The following is a 17,011-nucleotide window of genomic DNA, read 5'->3' as shown; positions in this document are numbered from 1 at the left end:
ACGTAATTTGGTGACTATGTGGGTTCGAGTCCATGGCTTTCCTTTTTCACTTGCAAATAATTTCAGATCATTAAGCTTAACTCTAAACGAGAAAATTAATAAAATCATTAAAAAAAAATGATCTTCGCCCTAACAGGCAAAATTTCAAAAAATTTTTTTTCAATCAAACAAATATTTCCTGCAACAGTAGGAGTTTTGTAATAATTCAAACGAATTTTGAATACGAATCGTCTTAGAGAAACAGGCTATAAATTTGTTGTTGCCCTCTGTAAAAATAGAACTACACATTTTTCAGATGTAATTCGGAACATTCCAGTTGTAATTCGTAACATTTCATTTGTAATTCGATTATTCCATTTGTAGTCCAAAACAATTAAATTATTTGTAATTCGAATTATTCTATTTGTAATTCGAATTATTATTCAATTTGAAATTCGTATTGTTCCAATTGTAATTCGTATTATTCCTTTGAAATTCAAAAAAAAAAAAACAAAAAATTTTGTTTGCATTGGTTTTATGTTTAGTTATTCGAATTACAAATGCAATGTTTCGAATTACAAATGGAATAATTCGAAATACAAATAAAGAAATTGAATTACAAATAAAATACTTTGAATTAAAAATGGAATAATTCGAATTACAAACAGAATAATTCGATTTACAAATGAAATAATTCGAATTATAAATAGAATAATTCGAATTTCAAATGGAATAATTCGTTTAACAAATGGAAAAATTCGAATAACAAATGGATTAATTCGAATTACAAATGGAATAATTCAAATTACAATTGAAATGTTTCGAATTACAAATGGAATTCTCGAATTACAACTAAAATGATTCGAGTTACATCTGAAAAAGGGGTATAAAAAGCAACAAACTTATTTTTTCTGCTTCCTGAAATTGCACAACTTTCAACATATACGTATGTATGTATGTTTGTATGTTTCTAATGGTATTGTTAACTGTCGATTTAACCTATGAATTATCATTTCTTCAGTCGTAAATTTAATTGTGTAGGGTATTCATAACGTGGCTATTACATTCCCTCTCTCCCTCCCTCTCTCTCTCTCTCTCTGGGCAGCAACATTCAATGGTTGCAACGGCATTGATTGTAGAAAGAAAAATTGCAAAGAAGAAGGTGGAGGTGTTTAGATGAGGATGGAAGGTAAACAGTTAAGTCTAGCCAAGCGTAAACATGTAGTGCAGCAGCATATCTCGCATTAATTCGTTCATAACAAAGTTTACTGCTTTAATTGGCCATAATTTAATTGGAAAGTTTTACGTTTCTGTTTTGGTTTGTCTGTTTGCGGTTATTTTTTTTTATTATTTATTCATAGCCAAATGCAATCTGCACATCGCTGCAAGGGTATTCACAGGCAAAAATAGAATGAGAATTTGGACTCGTACATACTCGTACTTGAGTTAAAAATTGTCTGCATTAATGTGACATAATGACGTAGATTTATGAACAATTTACACCCAATAGACAGCAGTCTTTCCATTCCGCAAATTTCTGCTATGCATGCACTGTTAGATCTTAATTAAATCAACAAAGAAATTGTTATTAATTTCCTATTCTAAAAAAACCTTCTTATTTTTTCCATTTCAGTGGTCGCTGCAAGGTACCACAAATGCCACAACGAATGTGCCACAAGGCCATCAAAATGTTTGGTCATGTCCCACAAGTGGAGGTCCAGCAAAAACCGATCCTTTCGAAATGTTATTCGGCAGCAATAGCCACACAAGTACAACGTCCAATAGTGCCCAGCTAGATTCGGGAATTATATCACCACAAAGTCAGAGCCATCATGAGGATCTAATCGATATCAACAATGATGAGCTGTGTCGCCGTTTGGGCGATCTGCTGAAGAAGACCACTCTCGATGATGAGGAGAAGCATTGCTTGCAACAGGTTCTTAATTTGGTGCAGCAGCTCGATGCTCTTACACCTAGCAGTGGTCCCAGTTCATTGCTGGCCAATTCGTCCAGTGAGGAAACCAGTAGCATGGAGGGTTTGGTAAGTTCATAGAATTATTCTCTCCCATTTCTCTCAGTTGTTACTGTGGCATTTATGACATTTTTAAATTTTGTTTCAAAACTATTTCCATAATAATTTCATTTTATTTTTTAATTTTTAACAAAAAAAAAATTATAGGTAAAAACGCGCATTTCCGAATTTAGTAGTACAACATCATCGCCATTGTCCAGCATTCGATCGAACAGCGACAAGAGCTCCAGTTCATCGGCTATAAAATCATCGTCCACAAATCCAGCAACACCTCGCATTGTCGCCACTGTCCAGCCGTACAATAGCCAACAGATTGTACCGCACAACACCCCCACAGATTCGCCTCGCAAAGTTCGAGCACAGCACCAGTATAACAATAGCCTTAGTGAGAGCGGAGTGTTTGTGGAATCAGATTTCCTCACCGAATCGGGCGAGAATACAGTCTGTACACAAACCGATTTCGAGGACTCATCATACGGTTCTGCATTCAATAATTCTCTGAGCACACCGACTAAAAACGTACCTGCCCACCTAAGCCACCAGCATATTCATCAGTTACAGCACCCACCTTCACCCAACCTCAGTGATCAAAAGCGCCTGCAATACTACAAAGAACGTCTGGAAGCCCTCGAAGGCAAAGTCCAAATATACGAGAGTTCGGGAGACGTCCAAGCCAAGCGATTGGCTGAACGCTTGCAGCGTGAAATTCTCCTAGCGAAGGAAGTAAAGGAGTTGCGAGATCGTGTAGAATTTTTGGAGAACGAAAACTGTACCCTTGAAGAGGAAAAGTGTGAATTTGAGGAGGCTGAGAATGATACCAGACTTCGATTGCAGAGATTAGAAATCGAATTGGAAATTCTCAGTCAACGTAACGTTGAGTTGGAAATGTCCAGAGAGGCCCTCAGTGCCAAGTACAAAGACTGTCATTCAGAGTGCATGATTCTGAGGGACGATATAGCAACAAGCGAAACCCATATCCGCCATTTGGAGGAGGACAAACAAAAGGCCAAAGAAAATTTCGAATTTTTACACAATATTTTGCCAGTGTTGTTGGTTTACAACACCGCCTGTACCTTGGCACAGGCTCAGGAACAAATACCACCACCCCATTTAGAACAGGGTACACCAACCAAAACGAAAGAAATGGGTAATCAGATTACGGCTACCTCAACCGACAGACGCTCACCATGTGCTGAAGTGATGCAACGTGAAGAGGCGCGCAGCTCCGAGAGTTGCCAATGCCACGAGCGTGAAATTCACTATCTTAAGGAAGAAATCAAATGTCTTCGACATCAAATCAAGGAGTTGAATAGTCGCCATTATGCAGCCATGGAATCGGCTGATTCCCATTGGGTAGATCTCGAAAGGGAGTACAAGGAGCGTGAAGAACAGTTCCGCTCCAAAGAACTGTCTCTCAAACAGAAAATACAAAAATTGCAAGACTGTTTGCGTGAAGATGCTCGTTCGGCCAATGAGAAGATTTGCCAACTCGAGGAGACCGAGCAGGGCCTAAAGACTTGTCTGGTCAAGGTCTCCAAAGAGCACCAAAAGCTCGTCGAGGAGCACAAGTGTTTGGTGAGTGAATTTGAGCGCCTCAAAGAACAGCACGATCAGTTGAAGGAGCAACAGAAGCCCCTGACCGAGGCTCTAGATGTCGAAAAGAAACGCAACAAGGGTCTAATGGATGAGCTGACCTTCATGCGCAAGTTGCAGCATGAAACTGAAAATCAAACCAAAACCGAATTGGACATTATGCGTAATCAAATTTTCGACTTGAAGAAGGAATACCTGCACATCGAAGTGACAAATGGTGAACTGAGGGAAGAGGTAGCCACATTGGAACTGCAGGTGGATACACTGCAAAACGCCCATCGTGACTGTGAGGAAAAGGTGCGTTGCCTCACCGATGAGATACGCACCAAGGATGAAATTTGCCAAAAACTTGAAAAACGTTTGGAACGTTCGGAAGGGTATAGCCTAGCTGATGAATTGGGTGATACGCCCTCGAAGCGTTTTAAGCGTGAAGACATCAAGGACTTACAAACAGCAAGTAAAGGTTTGGGTAATGCTTTGAGACACATGACTGTAAGTAGTGAGTCCTCCCCCCATGTCCCAGAGAAAACCGCCGGTTATTCATGACTTCTTTTTGTCTTTTGTTTTTCAGGAATGTGAAAAAATGCTTCCAACCCAAAAACAATTTCAAACCGTAGCCCGAGATGTAAAAAAATTGGCCGATACACTTTTGCACGGCGATCTAAAAGACGATGAAGAGGTAAGTGATGAGGAACACATCTATGAGGAACAAAAAGAACCATGTATTGAAGAAACTAAGGCGGATATCAAGAACGAGGAGATCAGACAAAATGAAAATGGGTCGGGAAAAAGTGTCCCTTCTCTCAATGAGTCATTTATACGCTCACCTTTAGCAACTTCAACGCCAATGAAACTAACACAATCTCTGGAAGAGGTGCTTTCTGGCCGAGATCAAAGTGAAGATGAGCTAAGGATAGAGTCAAAATTAAAGTCTGAAGAAATGGGAGTTACTGTAGGCATGGCTCTAATGCCACAGTTTGTTATTAGGGAAAAATTAGAGCCCTCATGTTCCAAGGAAATGAAACAAACCATTTGTGAGGTTCCTTCAGAATTACGCAAATTATCCAAAAAACCAGAAGGGGAAACAAATTCAGGCCAAACTCGAGTCAAAAGTAAGAAAAATTTAAATTTTCTGAAAAGTTTATTAAGACGCCGAAGACAAAGAAGTTTGCCCAATCGCATACGGCGTATTCTTTCAAAAATGCAATCCCGAAAATTTCACAATGTTTCCTCTTTGGATATCTGTGATTCGGAAGTATTGCAACGTAATGTTTCCTATAGTAGTTTTCGTTCACTCCACGACGAAACTACAGATGCAGGGTCTGACTGCAAAAGTGTTGATGTAGCCATTGAATGTCGAATTAAACTCGAAATGGTTGACAAGTCAACTGAAATATTGGTGGAGAAATGTGATTGTAGTGTCCAAGTCAATGAAGACCTTGAACAATTTCCAATTCATGTGAGACAATTTCTCAACAAGATTACAACTCCCCTTGTCAATGCCAAGAAAGCAATTTCCGAATGTAAGCGAAATCTCTATGCACACTGGAAGCAAGATCTCAACTTCCGCGAGGATTTGGCGTTGTTATTATCATTTTCAAATTCACAAAATAATCGCGATGTTGCCACAGGGAGTTATGAAGGATTTGTGAAGATTATGTCGTGTCTACACATACTGCAAGATATTTTGAGTCCCCATTTAAATTCGGTGGGTAATTTGAATTCGGGGAATTGTCTTCATCTAATAAATCTTCTATATTCCTTAGGTTTTCTATGAAATCGAAAACCAAATAAATGAACATTTGATGTCTTTCCATACCAAGAACATGGAATCACAATTCTATTGTACGGTTTATTATCCAGTCAAGCGTCCAAATTCCTTGGAAATTTCTCAAATTGTTGTGAAAGAAGAAATCATTTGATGGGCCACAAAGATACATATTTGTGAATGTTTGATATTGCAACTCTGTTCTATGTATTTATGGTCCAATAGTTGTTGTTGTAAAACCTATAAATCGGTTTTTGAGGAAATAATAAATAATACATAAGTATGTACGAGGGCTGCACGATAACTTTCTGGCCCAGGCAACAATGTGTGTTGCCAGGCGCCATTTGACATTATTTTTTTGAAAGTTTTAAAGTTCTTAGCCTAAACGAACCCAGTAGTGGAATCCTGTGTCTCATTTTTTTGAGATGTGTCGGCATCGGTAACATTAAAACGCAAGGATTTAGCAGCAGGTTTATTTTAGTTTTTAACTTACCGCAAATTTTCGTTAATTACCGAAATTTTAATTTTAGCGATATTTGCCGATAACCCGAAAAATGTGTTACAGAATTCCACTACAGGGAAGTATGAAAAAATCACTTGCAAAAAAAAAATGGAATTTACTTGTGAACAATTGGTCCATTCATTTTTCACAACTTTCGATGTGGATAATCACGGCAACACTCGCTAGAAAACGAAGGTCGTGAGGGTCGTCCAAAAACGTCCGTTGTGCCAGAAAAAAACTTAAGCCCTGAGATAAAGGCATCAATGGACATTTCTTCCACCTACTAACATTTGGTATTGCATGAACACCGACGTTTATAAGATCGTCACAAACGACGAATCTTGGATCTATGCGTTTGAGCCCGAAACAAAACAGCAATCGACCGTGGGAGTCCTCGAAGATGAGCCAAATCCAACGAAAGTTTTCATGGAAGAAACACTTCGAAGCAAATGGTCGCCTGTTCCTTCGACAAAACTGACCATGTGGCGATTATACGGCTTGAGGAATGCAGGACGGTTAATTCTGAGTGGTATACTACAATTTGTTTGCCTCAAGTCTCCAGAGAAATTCAATTTCAATGCACCATGACAATGCCAGCTCTCAAACATCGTTTCGAACCTGTGCCTTTATGACCGGACAAAACGTGGAATTGTTAGGTCATCCGCCGTACAGCCCTGACTTGGCACCCAATGACTTCATTTGATTCCCGCAGATTAAGAAAACTAGTAAAAAATTATCCGTCGGCTTTGCCGACAGAGATATACCCTCAGCCTGCGTGACATTTGAACTTGCCGAACATAGTCCATTATGGAAGTGAATTTTATTTTGGTGGTCAAATCATTTCGATAGATATCGTACCCACTAGTCATTTCTGTGGGTCTTCGTATATCTCTTGGACCAGTATACCAGGAAGCATGGACTTGTCCACGAAAAACATAATATCGCTTTAAACAGGACCACAACGAACAGCATTGGTATTCATTTCCGAAGGATCTTCAAACAGATCCTAAACTGCACTTTGGCACAAATGTTTAACTCTTGCGGGAGGTACTCTAAGGAGAGGACCGGTATGGGCCATTTTAGAAATTAAACTAAATTTGGATAAAATATTAAAAGATCTAAAGACCTGCGTACATAAGCTGCTTTGCCTGATTGCCTTGCTTTGCTGCTTCAATAAAAAAATAAAAGAACAAAGAAGGCCGACCCAATTTCCAACTGATGGCAACCCAGTTCGAAATTTCGTCTTTATTCTATTATTTTTATTACGTCAGAAATGAAGCAGGTAAGCAAGGCAATCAGGCAAAGCAGCTTATGTACGCAGGCCTTAAAGTTGGAAACTAAAGGCCTGCGTACATAAGCCGCTCTGCCTGATTGCCTTGCTTTCCTGCTTCATTTCTGACGTAATAAAAATAATAGAATAAAGACGAAATTTTGAACTGGGTTGCCATCAGTTGGAAATTGGGTCGGCCTTCTTTGTTCTTTTATTTTTTATTGAAGCAGCAAAGCAAGGCAATCAGGCAAAGCAGCTTATGTACGCAGGCCTTTAAGGCCTGCGTACATAAGCTACTTTGCCTGATTGCCTTGCTTACCTGCTTCATTTCTGACGTAATAAAAATAATAGAATAAAGACGAAATTTCGAACTGGGTTGCCATCAGTTGGAAATTAGGTCGACCTTCTTTGTTCTTTTATTTTTTTATTGAAGCAGCAAAGCAAGGCAATCAGGCAAAGCAGCTTATGTACGCAGGCCTTAAGTTTGGACAAACATGACGTAGGCAAAATTTTGGACCAAATCGGTTGATCAGTTCGAGAGTTATAGTGCTTTCCAGCCACCACATACATGCCATAGGAATTTTTTACACCTTACGGACTGTTTTATCAAGAAGTATGGACTTGCCCCTGAAAAAGCTTTTACCGTCGTTATTGAGGCAGCGAATGCAAGTTACTTCAGCAATAATCAAAAAAATTCGAGAGCAGGTCTTAAAGTGAACTTATCCGAAATTTTGTGTGGGAGGTACCCGAGGGAGTGGACAAATGTAGTCCATATTTGAACTTGATCTATATCTGGTTGATATATTAGAATGTGTAAAGTGTGGATCAAATCGGTCACTCAGATCAAAAGTTATCGTGTACACAATTTTTCCGAACATTTTTGAACTTTTGTGGGGGCGGTAACTGAAGGAGTGGACCGATAAGGCTTATCTTCGAACTTAAACTAAGTTTGGACAAAATAATACGAAAGCCAAAATTTGGACAGAATCGGAAGATCCGTTCGAGAGTTGTCTTGCACTTCAACTACTACAGACGGTGTCACAGGGTTTTTGTGCACCTTTCAGGTTATTTTCTAAGGAAATATGGACTTGCCCTGATGAAACTTGAACCGTCGTATAGGGGGCAGCAAGTACAAGTTGTTACTACAAAAACCAAACCGATTCGAGAGCTGCTCCTAAACTGAACTTTTCGAAATTTTGTGTGGGAGGTACCCGAAGGAGTGGAGCGATTGAGTCCATATTGGAACCTCATCTAAGTCTGGTAGAAGTTTCATGATGTGCAAAGTATGGACCAAATCGGTTACTCCCTTCAACAGTTATCGTGCGCACAAATTTTCCGAACATTTTCGAACTTTTGTGGGGGAGGTACCTGAAGTAGTGGACCGATCTTACCATCTTCGAACTTAAACTAAAGCGGGCCATACACTATCAAATTGGCTTGTCCATCCGATGAACTCCTTCTGTACGTGTGTGCTTGATAAGTGTGTAGCAAAGCATTCAATCAGCAACCGAAATCTTCAACTTTTTCTCTAAAAAACGAATGAACTTAAATTTTTTTATTTCTTTCCAAACACTATGTTTTCTTTTTTCAAAATTTCTTTTTGACAATTTGAAAATAAACCGTATTCATCGGATTGATTGGGTTTCATTTTGAAAATCAAAACAATTTTGATTTTCCTCAATCCATAAAATACACACACACATTCTCATATTTTGAAAAATGTACACATACTACTACAAATGTTGACATCAAAATTTGATAGTGTATAGGGCGCTTAAAGGCCTGCGTACATAAGCTGCTCTGCCTGATTGCCTTGCTTTCCTTCTTCATTTTTGACATAATAAAAATAAAAGAATAAAGAAGGCCGAGCAAATTTCGAACTGGGTTGCCCTTTTCTTTTTTATTCTTTTATCAGAAGCAAGGCGAATTTAACAAGGTGATCCAATAGTTGACGTTAGGTTGTAGTCTTCATTTGCTGTCAATTTTTTTTGCGCGAAATATCCACAAAAGTTAGAAGAAAACGTTAAAATATTATTCGCGAAGCTTAAACAAAGATGTTGTACACAGATATTTTTTATAGAAGCGACATATTTGTTATTTATTTTTGATTAAAAATATGTTTTGACAGCAAATGAAGACATAGGTTGCTATTATTGTATCACCTTCTTTCTTACACCATGATCAGAAGTAAGCAAGGTAAGCAGGCAAGGCAGCTTATGTATGCAGGCCTTAAGTTTGGAAAATATATTACGAATATAGGTTTCGACCTTAAAGCCTTTACCTAATTAACTGCGTGTTGCGTGTGCGTTCAAAAATACAAAAACAAAATACATGTATTTCAAATTGACAACAAAAACAAATACATGTATTTTGTTTTTTTGAACGCACACGCAACACGCAGTTAATTAGGTAAAGGCTTAAAGAAAAAAAGAAACACAGAAAAGTCAAATTGAATGGGGAATGTCATGGCATGTGCCATGGGGAATGTTTATTATAATTTGAAAGAACTTTCGATGACATTTATTTTTTGCTGATTATGTCTAACAAATATTGTCCGAGGCTACGTCTCACACGGTCCATCCGTTGAGTCCAATTTTCAGTGACTCGTTCAAGCTTTTCGACTGGTAACTGGCGAATGGCATGTCTAATGTTCTTCCCCAAGACTGGAATCGAAGCGGCTTTATCCTCATACAATTTTGACTTTACATATTCTCACGGGAAAATGTCTAACGGAGTGAGATGGGACGATCTTGGTGGCCAATTGATTGGTCCAAAATGTGTTCAGCGAAGCGCTCTTTCAATAAATCCATTTATTTTTGCGATGTGTGGGAAGTGGCGCCTTTTTGTTGATACTAAATGTCGCTGAGACTACAAGCTTCAATTTCAGACATCAAATAGTCGGTTATCACGGCGCAATAACGGCCGCCATTGACGATGGAGTCCTAACCGGCATCTTTATGAAGATATAGGGTCCGACGATTCCCACGACCCACAAACCGTTATTTTTTCTGGATGAAGTGGCAGCTCTTGAATCTCTTTAAGTTGCTCTTCTTCCCAAAGGTGGCAATTTTGCTTATAAAGCCAGAAATGTGCCTCATCACTGAACAAAATTAGGCTCGAAACATACTCCCCACATAACGCGAATGTTTGTAATAAACTTGAACGATTTGTAAACGTTGTAGAGGCGTAAGCTTTTCCATGATAAAATGTCAAACAGTACTAAACAAAAATAACATGAGCACGTGAAATGACTCAGGCGAGATCTGTCAAAAACGGGCTATTGAAAAAAGTACCTCTTGTTGGATCACCTGTTATTTTTTATGATAAATATTCGCGTTTTCATTGTAGGGCCAGAAAGTTAGAGTGCACCCCTCGTATTACTAATGTACTAAGAACTATAAATCTCTTAACCCATGTGTGCAAGTATTTAATGGACGTGAGTTAAATTTTGCAATGTCTAACATACAGACTAGAACTCATAACAACCTAAGTGTCTATCTAACATTGGACACTGCTGGCCCCTGTCCCTTAACTCGATGGCCCCTGTCCCTTAACCCCTATAATAAGTTCTACGACTCCATATAAATGACCAGATAAGCCTCGAAACCCTGCAGTGGGGGTTCATTCTGCCACTCACGAATTGTTAGATCTTTATAGAAGTTGTCGATTTTGTTAATAAACTGTCATATTGGGTACCGATTCTTCAATTGTTAAATTCAGATACTGTGGCTCATCGGCAATCTTAAGGCCTGCGTACATAAGCTGCTTTGCCTGATTGCCTTGCTTACCTGCTTCATTTCTGACGTAATAAAAATAATAGAATAAAGACGAAATTTCGAACTGGGTTGCCATCAGTTGGAAATTGGGTCGGCCTTCTTTGTTCTTTTATTTTTTATTGAAGCAGCAAAGCAAGGCAATCAGGCAAAGCAGCTTATGTACGCAGGCCTTTATTCCCGTAATATCATAGAAAGTGATTTCATTTTGTAGCCCTCCTAGCAGATCTCTTGGATTTGAGTTTATCCCAAAAACTCGACAAACATTTTTAATGTCTGCCTTCGGACATTTTTATGAAATTTTGTGTTAATTTGCCTCTTATCACACGGCTTGACCACAAGTATAAAATAGGCAACTCTACATTAAAAACTATCAAAATTGAAAATTATCAATATTCAATTTTTTTATGAAAGTTTAAAGACTTTTTAATAATTTGTGGAACTATTTTTGTATAGCAAAATCTCTGTATTTTTTGTGATCGTTCAAATCTGCTTGTCTATCGTTCTAATTGTTCACGTCGCAATGAATCCCAAATCTTGTTGTAATCGCAAAATCTGTCCCCGTAATCAGAGCAGTAACATAGAACAACAATGTTCTTCTCAAAAATCTAACGAAAACCAAGATTTTAGTGGCAAAGAAACGGAAATATCAACTGAAAACTTGGAATATCGTGAGTATACCGAAGGCAGAATATTCAGATCATAATTAAAATGGATTTGATAAAATAGATGTTGATATGTCCAAAGTATACGAGTGCATGGAAGATGCACAACTTTTTCGTGGTTGTTTAATGCAAATTGCCATTTTGTGTCAAGATATCCATGGCCATCTTAAACGTGATATAAAACAGAAATCCAAATGTAAAGGTTCCTCCCCGCAAATGTTTAGATTGAAGCCACTTAATGTGGAAATACCTTTGAATATTCGCATTCCAAAATTTAAAAACTCTTTTAAGCTGGCAAAAGTTCCACCGCAAATAAGGGAGGAAGATATTTTTTATTCCTGTGAATCTCTAACAGAAGAGGAGACCAGGGAGCCCCAAACCCCATGTTCTTGTGATGCTTTAGAAGAAAAGAATATTCATGAAAGTAAATCGGAACAAACTTTTTTATGTCAATGCAGTCTGAGGTGGAATAAGGCATTTATGAAAATATCACAATCCGAGGGTGCGTTGCATAACACAGCGATATGTCAGAACTGCAATTCCTTTGAACCGCTAAGGAAAATAGAAAGTGGAAAGTACGGTCAAAATTTAATAACATTTAAAGATCCAGTGGCCGAGGAAAGTTTCCAAGTTCCAAATGGATCAAATGATGATGTTTTTGAGCGATCACATCACTCGTTTCCACAAAGTGATGCCGATGCATTCCATGAAATTGCTACGAAAATACCCGAAATTTGTGATTGTGGTCGGGAAAAACTGAAATACGAAGATCTTCAAAGTAAAAAGTCCTCTCGGCTTTTATTCTGTGAAGCAGAAAAGAAATGTGCCTGTGATTTAAATCCACTTGTTCTTTCGAAATCGGATGTAGTTATAAAACGATCTCCACCTAAATTGTATCGTAAAGCCTTGCCTCAACATAAAGACGTTGATGTGTGTATTAAATGCCGTTTTGACCCCAGTCCTTTAATTGATGAAGAGGGTCGTGTATTTTGTCCTGGCAATTGTGGTTGTTGCCTCTGTGCCTGGACGCCACGGGCAACTACCAGTTTAGAAGATGTTTTGAAACACACCAAAATAAAAGTCTGCAAATGCCGTAATAGGGGAACAATATTTGAAGATTTCGGTGAAATTCAATCGATTTGTAGTCAGATTTCATACTTTGACATTTGTCCGTGTCGTGAAAAGGTCGAAGCCAAACATTTGGAGTTATATGGCATTGATATGTGGCACAGAAATGAACGTCGTGTACGGAATCCAATGCAGGGCGAAGTAGTGCTGTTGCTTGATGTTAGGGAGTTGAGACCAGATCGGCCTGGTTCTACACGATTTTTGTCTAGCAAAATGTTTAATGAAATCTAAAGAAGTCAATAAATAAAGATTTATTTCTATTTTTAAGTTTTGTCTTTTTAGGGCGAAAGCCATTATATGTGGATTTTTATTAATCGAGTTATAAGACCTAAGGAGATTTTATTAAAAAAATTGTCGGGTATGTTCTGAGACACACTTTACCTCGCACTTGACATCCTCAAGCTTTTTGTTCATCCCATTGCATTCTTTATTTTCCGAATTTCTTGCGGCTAAGATTCATTAGGGTATTTAAAAAGAAGAGTACACCCTAGTCTGTCTATAAAATACTCGAAAAATAAGAGTAAATGGGTGAACAAAATGCTTGAGACGTGAAGTGAGAAGTGAAGTGTGTCTCAGAACATACCCGTATATCTGGCAAAGTCTTTAATTTAAACTGAAATAAGGTTCTTGAAATCAGAAATACTTACTTAGACTAACCTTATCTTAATTCGTTTTTAACAGTCACATTTATTTATGTCATTTCAGAAGTCGCAACGTCCTCCGAAACTAATTTTAACCGAAATAACGAGAATATAAATACACCCCAGCAACCTTCAGGCCCCTTAAATGTATTCCAAACTTTACCAAACTATCCATTTGTGGAACAATTATTCAATAATTCATATCAATCTCCTGTTGTTTACCAATGTTCATGCATGCCAACTATTGTGGATGGAGAAAATAGTTCCTTATCCCAGCCGGAACGTTATTCAGCAGAAACTGAAAGTACACGTGGAACGTCTGACAGCTCTTCCTCCGGCATTTCGGATCATATCCCTCTTAGATTGATTTTAAATTCAAAACGTGTGGCAAATATCAAAATTTTTGCTCAACCGGATTGTATGACAATACCAAAGCCACAACGTTTACAGCCTTCACCAAATAAAATGGAGAAGGTTTCCCCAAGTTGTGAATATTTTTCATGCAGTTCACAAACAAGTCAACCAGATAACCAAACCTCAAAGGAAAGCATGTTAAAACTATTGCATCAAATGCTTCATTTATTAATGGAAGCGCCAGAAACGGGAGACATCAAAAATTCCCTAAATGCTGTTGGAAATAAAACTAAACAGCCTCAAGTCCAGCCGTCATTAAATCAACACCTTAAACCACAACTACACAAAAATTTGGAAAAATGTGATCCTTGCTCTCAACTACGCATGTTGTTGGATAAACACAAACAAAACTCGGAGGATTCGCAATCACCAAGATCAGATGAGGAGTGTTTCAATAAAAACAAACACTTTTCCAGTTCTCTTAATGAAACTACCACCACCGAAGAGGAAGGTGAATGTAAATGCCAACAAGGGCGGAGAAAAGCAAAACCTACCCCATACACCATTACACAACCATGTCAATATTGCCAATATTTCATTACTCTTTTGGCTGCAAATCAAGGCTTGATAATACCCCTACCAATAGCTCCAGAAGTGTGTCCTTTATGTTGCAAAATTACGAATCAAACACAAATTCAAAATAACCCAGATGAAGAAGATGTGTATTTTGGAGGTTGTGATTCTGAGGAGCATTATGCAATTGGGGAATTCAACTCAAAACACCTAAGCATGGAAATACAAAATCATGTGAATAATAAAGGCAATATGAGTGATGAGAGACCATTTCAAAATAATTCCTCATTTGCGAAACAAGATGAGGTGAATGCAGAATTATATAATAAGGCACTTATTGAACAAGTCGAGGAAGTTGTATTTGATAAGAATATTATTGAACAGACCGATGGTGCCTTAATTCCGAATAACACTGACCTCATGGAAATGGAGAATGTTCAAATTGAACAGATAGAAATTCAAGAAGAATATCAGAAGCTACCAACTGAGATGAAACACAAGTCTGAACACCAATATGACAATAAGCAGCAACATACCGATGTCGCAGAGGAAGAGCCAGATAGAAATTTCAATCCTGATTTAGCAACAAATTTTACCCCATATAAAGCCAATGACAACCGTATCGATAAATTAATCACCACATTGGTAAATGGAGATGATATGGATTTCGCCGACAATCTTTGTGAAGAATTCATTGATGATTACGATGAGCTGGAAAAAGAAAAACGTGCTGAACGCTTTAAGAACAGAAGTCACAAAGATTTTTGCAGCTACAACAATGCTGGTGAAACTGGAGCTATGACTCGACAACAGCAGCTATCATTTGAAGCGGGAAAGTTTGTAAGTTTTACAGGAAATTTTTAAATTTTAAGTTTATCGAAATTTCTCTCTTTTTGTTAGAAATATTTCATTGACTCCATCATTATGGATTTGGAAGCCATGGAACATGCACGGCACAAATGTAATCAAGTAAAGGTATGTTGACGGAGAGAAATTAATGTTCTTTGCAGTGGAATAAAAGGATAAGGAAAAGTAATAGTTAACCATTTGCCGTATAAGTAATGTCAATAGTTGTACGACACATAGGAATTTATCGATTGAGTGGCCATTTTAAATGTCAAAGATAATATCGTTATAAATTGTCAAAAAATGTATCCATAATTGCTGATGATGAATCTAATAGCTACCTATTTGCACACCTAAAATCAATACCATATCAATACCAGTATGGATGATAGCCAACGGTCTATACACTTTCATATGACCAAAATGTGTTTCATCGAAATAATTGTTTTAGAGCCCAAGTATGTTTGGTTTAGACTTGGCCCTATCCGTCTATAACTCGATAACTCTCGAACGGAGTAACCGATTGGGTCAACATTTTGTACAATATTATTTCCACCAAACTTAGTTTAAGTTGAAGATTGGCTACATCGGTCCACTCCTTCGGATAGCTCCTCTCACAAAAGTTAAAAACTGTTCTCTATAATTATGTGAAGGGAGTTACCCATTTGGTCGAAACTTGAACTATATATATCCTACGGGTACCTCCAACATAAAATTCGGAAAAGTGAATTTAAAATCTCCTCACGGATCGTTTTTGAAAACATTTTCAGCATATTGTCCATGCGACACCCTTTACAATGGTACAGTTTTATTCGGGACATGTCCATACTTCCTAAGACAATGGCCTAAAAGTTCCAAGAAACCTCGACGGCACCAACTAAAATGGCAAATCCGCAAGATAACTCTCTTAGAGAGTTGCTGATTGGTCAAAACTTTGCACATTGTATTATTTAATATTGGTCATGTATTAGGTTGGAATATGGACTATATCGGTCCCGTCCTTAAGGGTATCTTCCACACAAATTTTGGAAAAAGTGCAGTTTAACAGCTCATCTCGGATGGTTTTGAATTTTTTTCCAAACATTTCTTCTTGAGAGCCCTATTAGAACGGTGCAATTTTTTCGACTGTAAGTCTATACTTTCTTAATGGCCCAAAATCTCCAAAAAAGCCTAACGGCGCCAACTAAACTGTATAGTACGTAAACTAACCCTCGGAGGGAGGAACATCGTTTTATTCCTTACAGCCTCGAATTATGTCTGAATATCGACTACATCGCACTACACTTTCGGGTACCTTAAACACAAAGTTTAGGAAGAGTACAGTTTAAGGACTCGTCTGGGATTGTTTTTAATTTTTTGTCAAAATGGTTTATAGGCGGCCCTAGTTAAAATTGTAGTATAATTTTTTTCGGGGCGAGTTCATACTTCCTGAGAAATTAGCCTACAAATTCAAAAAACCCCTATAGACGTCAGAAGTATTGTGTTTGCTTCATTTCTTTAGGTTCGAGGCTGAGGGTATATCTCTGTAGGTACAGCAAATTGAAACTTTCTTACTTGTTCTAAACATAAAACGAAAAACATTGTTCCACAACATCCCATACGGGACAAGGGAGACTTCTCTCATATCAATGAGTGCACCCCGATTCATATGATATGGGACCTACAGTTTTTCGCCGAGTCCGATCGGAGTGTCTTAAGACACCACTTGTGGAGAATATTTTCAAGGCTGAAATACTTAGGAAATGTCGCCAACATTACTGAGGTGTATTTTGCCACCGTTGAAAAATGTTTGATGTTGCCTGGCCGGGGAATCGAACCCCCGACCTTCTGCGTGCATAACATTGTACCACGGTGGCACCCGTTCTACTTACTTGTTCTATAAAAAAT

General features: G+C 38.0%; 2 protein-coding genes across 10 annotated transcripts in view; both read left to right on the top strand.

Moving 5' to 3' along the window:
- The window catches only part of Pif1A (PFTAIRE-interacting factor 1A), a 181,126-nt gene that overhangs the window by 161,869 nt on the left and 2,246 nt on the right, over positions 1 to 17,011 (top strand). For 4 of the 9 annotated variants that reach the window (XM_073961498.1, XM_073961519.1, XM_073961528.1 and 1 more), the window contains 4 exons: positions 1,613 to 2,020; positions 2,159 to 4,096; positions 4,176 to 5,312; positions 5,371 to 5,659. In XM_073961498.1, the coding sequence (XP_073817599.1) occupies positions 1,613 to 2,020; positions 2,159 to 4,096; positions 4,176 to 5,312; positions 5,371 to 5,526 (3,639 nt within the window). In that variant the 3' untranslated portion in view covers positions 5,527 to 5,659. Of the gene's footprint in view, positions 1 to 1,612; positions 2,021 to 2,158; positions 4,104 to 4,175; positions 5,313 to 5,370; positions 5,660 to 13,415; positions 15,119 to 15,178; positions 15,254 to 17,011 lie in introns of those variants that run through there. The other 5 variants (XR_012409137.1, XR_012409138.1, XR_012409139.1 and 2 more) reach the window with 3 other exon arrangements.
- On the top strand, positions 11,257 to 12,977 carry LOC141389703 (uncharacterized). Its single transcript, XM_073961622.1, has 2 exons — positions 11,257 to 11,588; positions 11,647 to 12,977. The coding sequence occupies exons 1-2, from the start codon at positions 11,441 to 11,443 to the stop codon at positions 12,939 to 12,941; spliced, it is 1,443 nt and encodes a 480-aa protein (XP_073817723.1). The 5' UTR covers positions 11,257 to 11,440; the 3' UTR covers positions 12,942 to 12,977.

This window comes from Musca autumnalis, unplaced genomic scaffold (genome assembly GCF_047663935.1).
Source record: "Musca autumnalis isolate F117 unplaced genomic scaffold, ASM4766393v1 scaffold_1, whole genome shotgun sequence".
NCBI classification, from domain to species: Eukaryota; Metazoa; Arthropoda; class Insecta; order Diptera; family Muscidae; genus Musca; species Musca autumnalis.
Note: the sequence above shows the minus strand (reverse complement) of the source record. Positions and strands in the feature narration are given on the sequence as shown.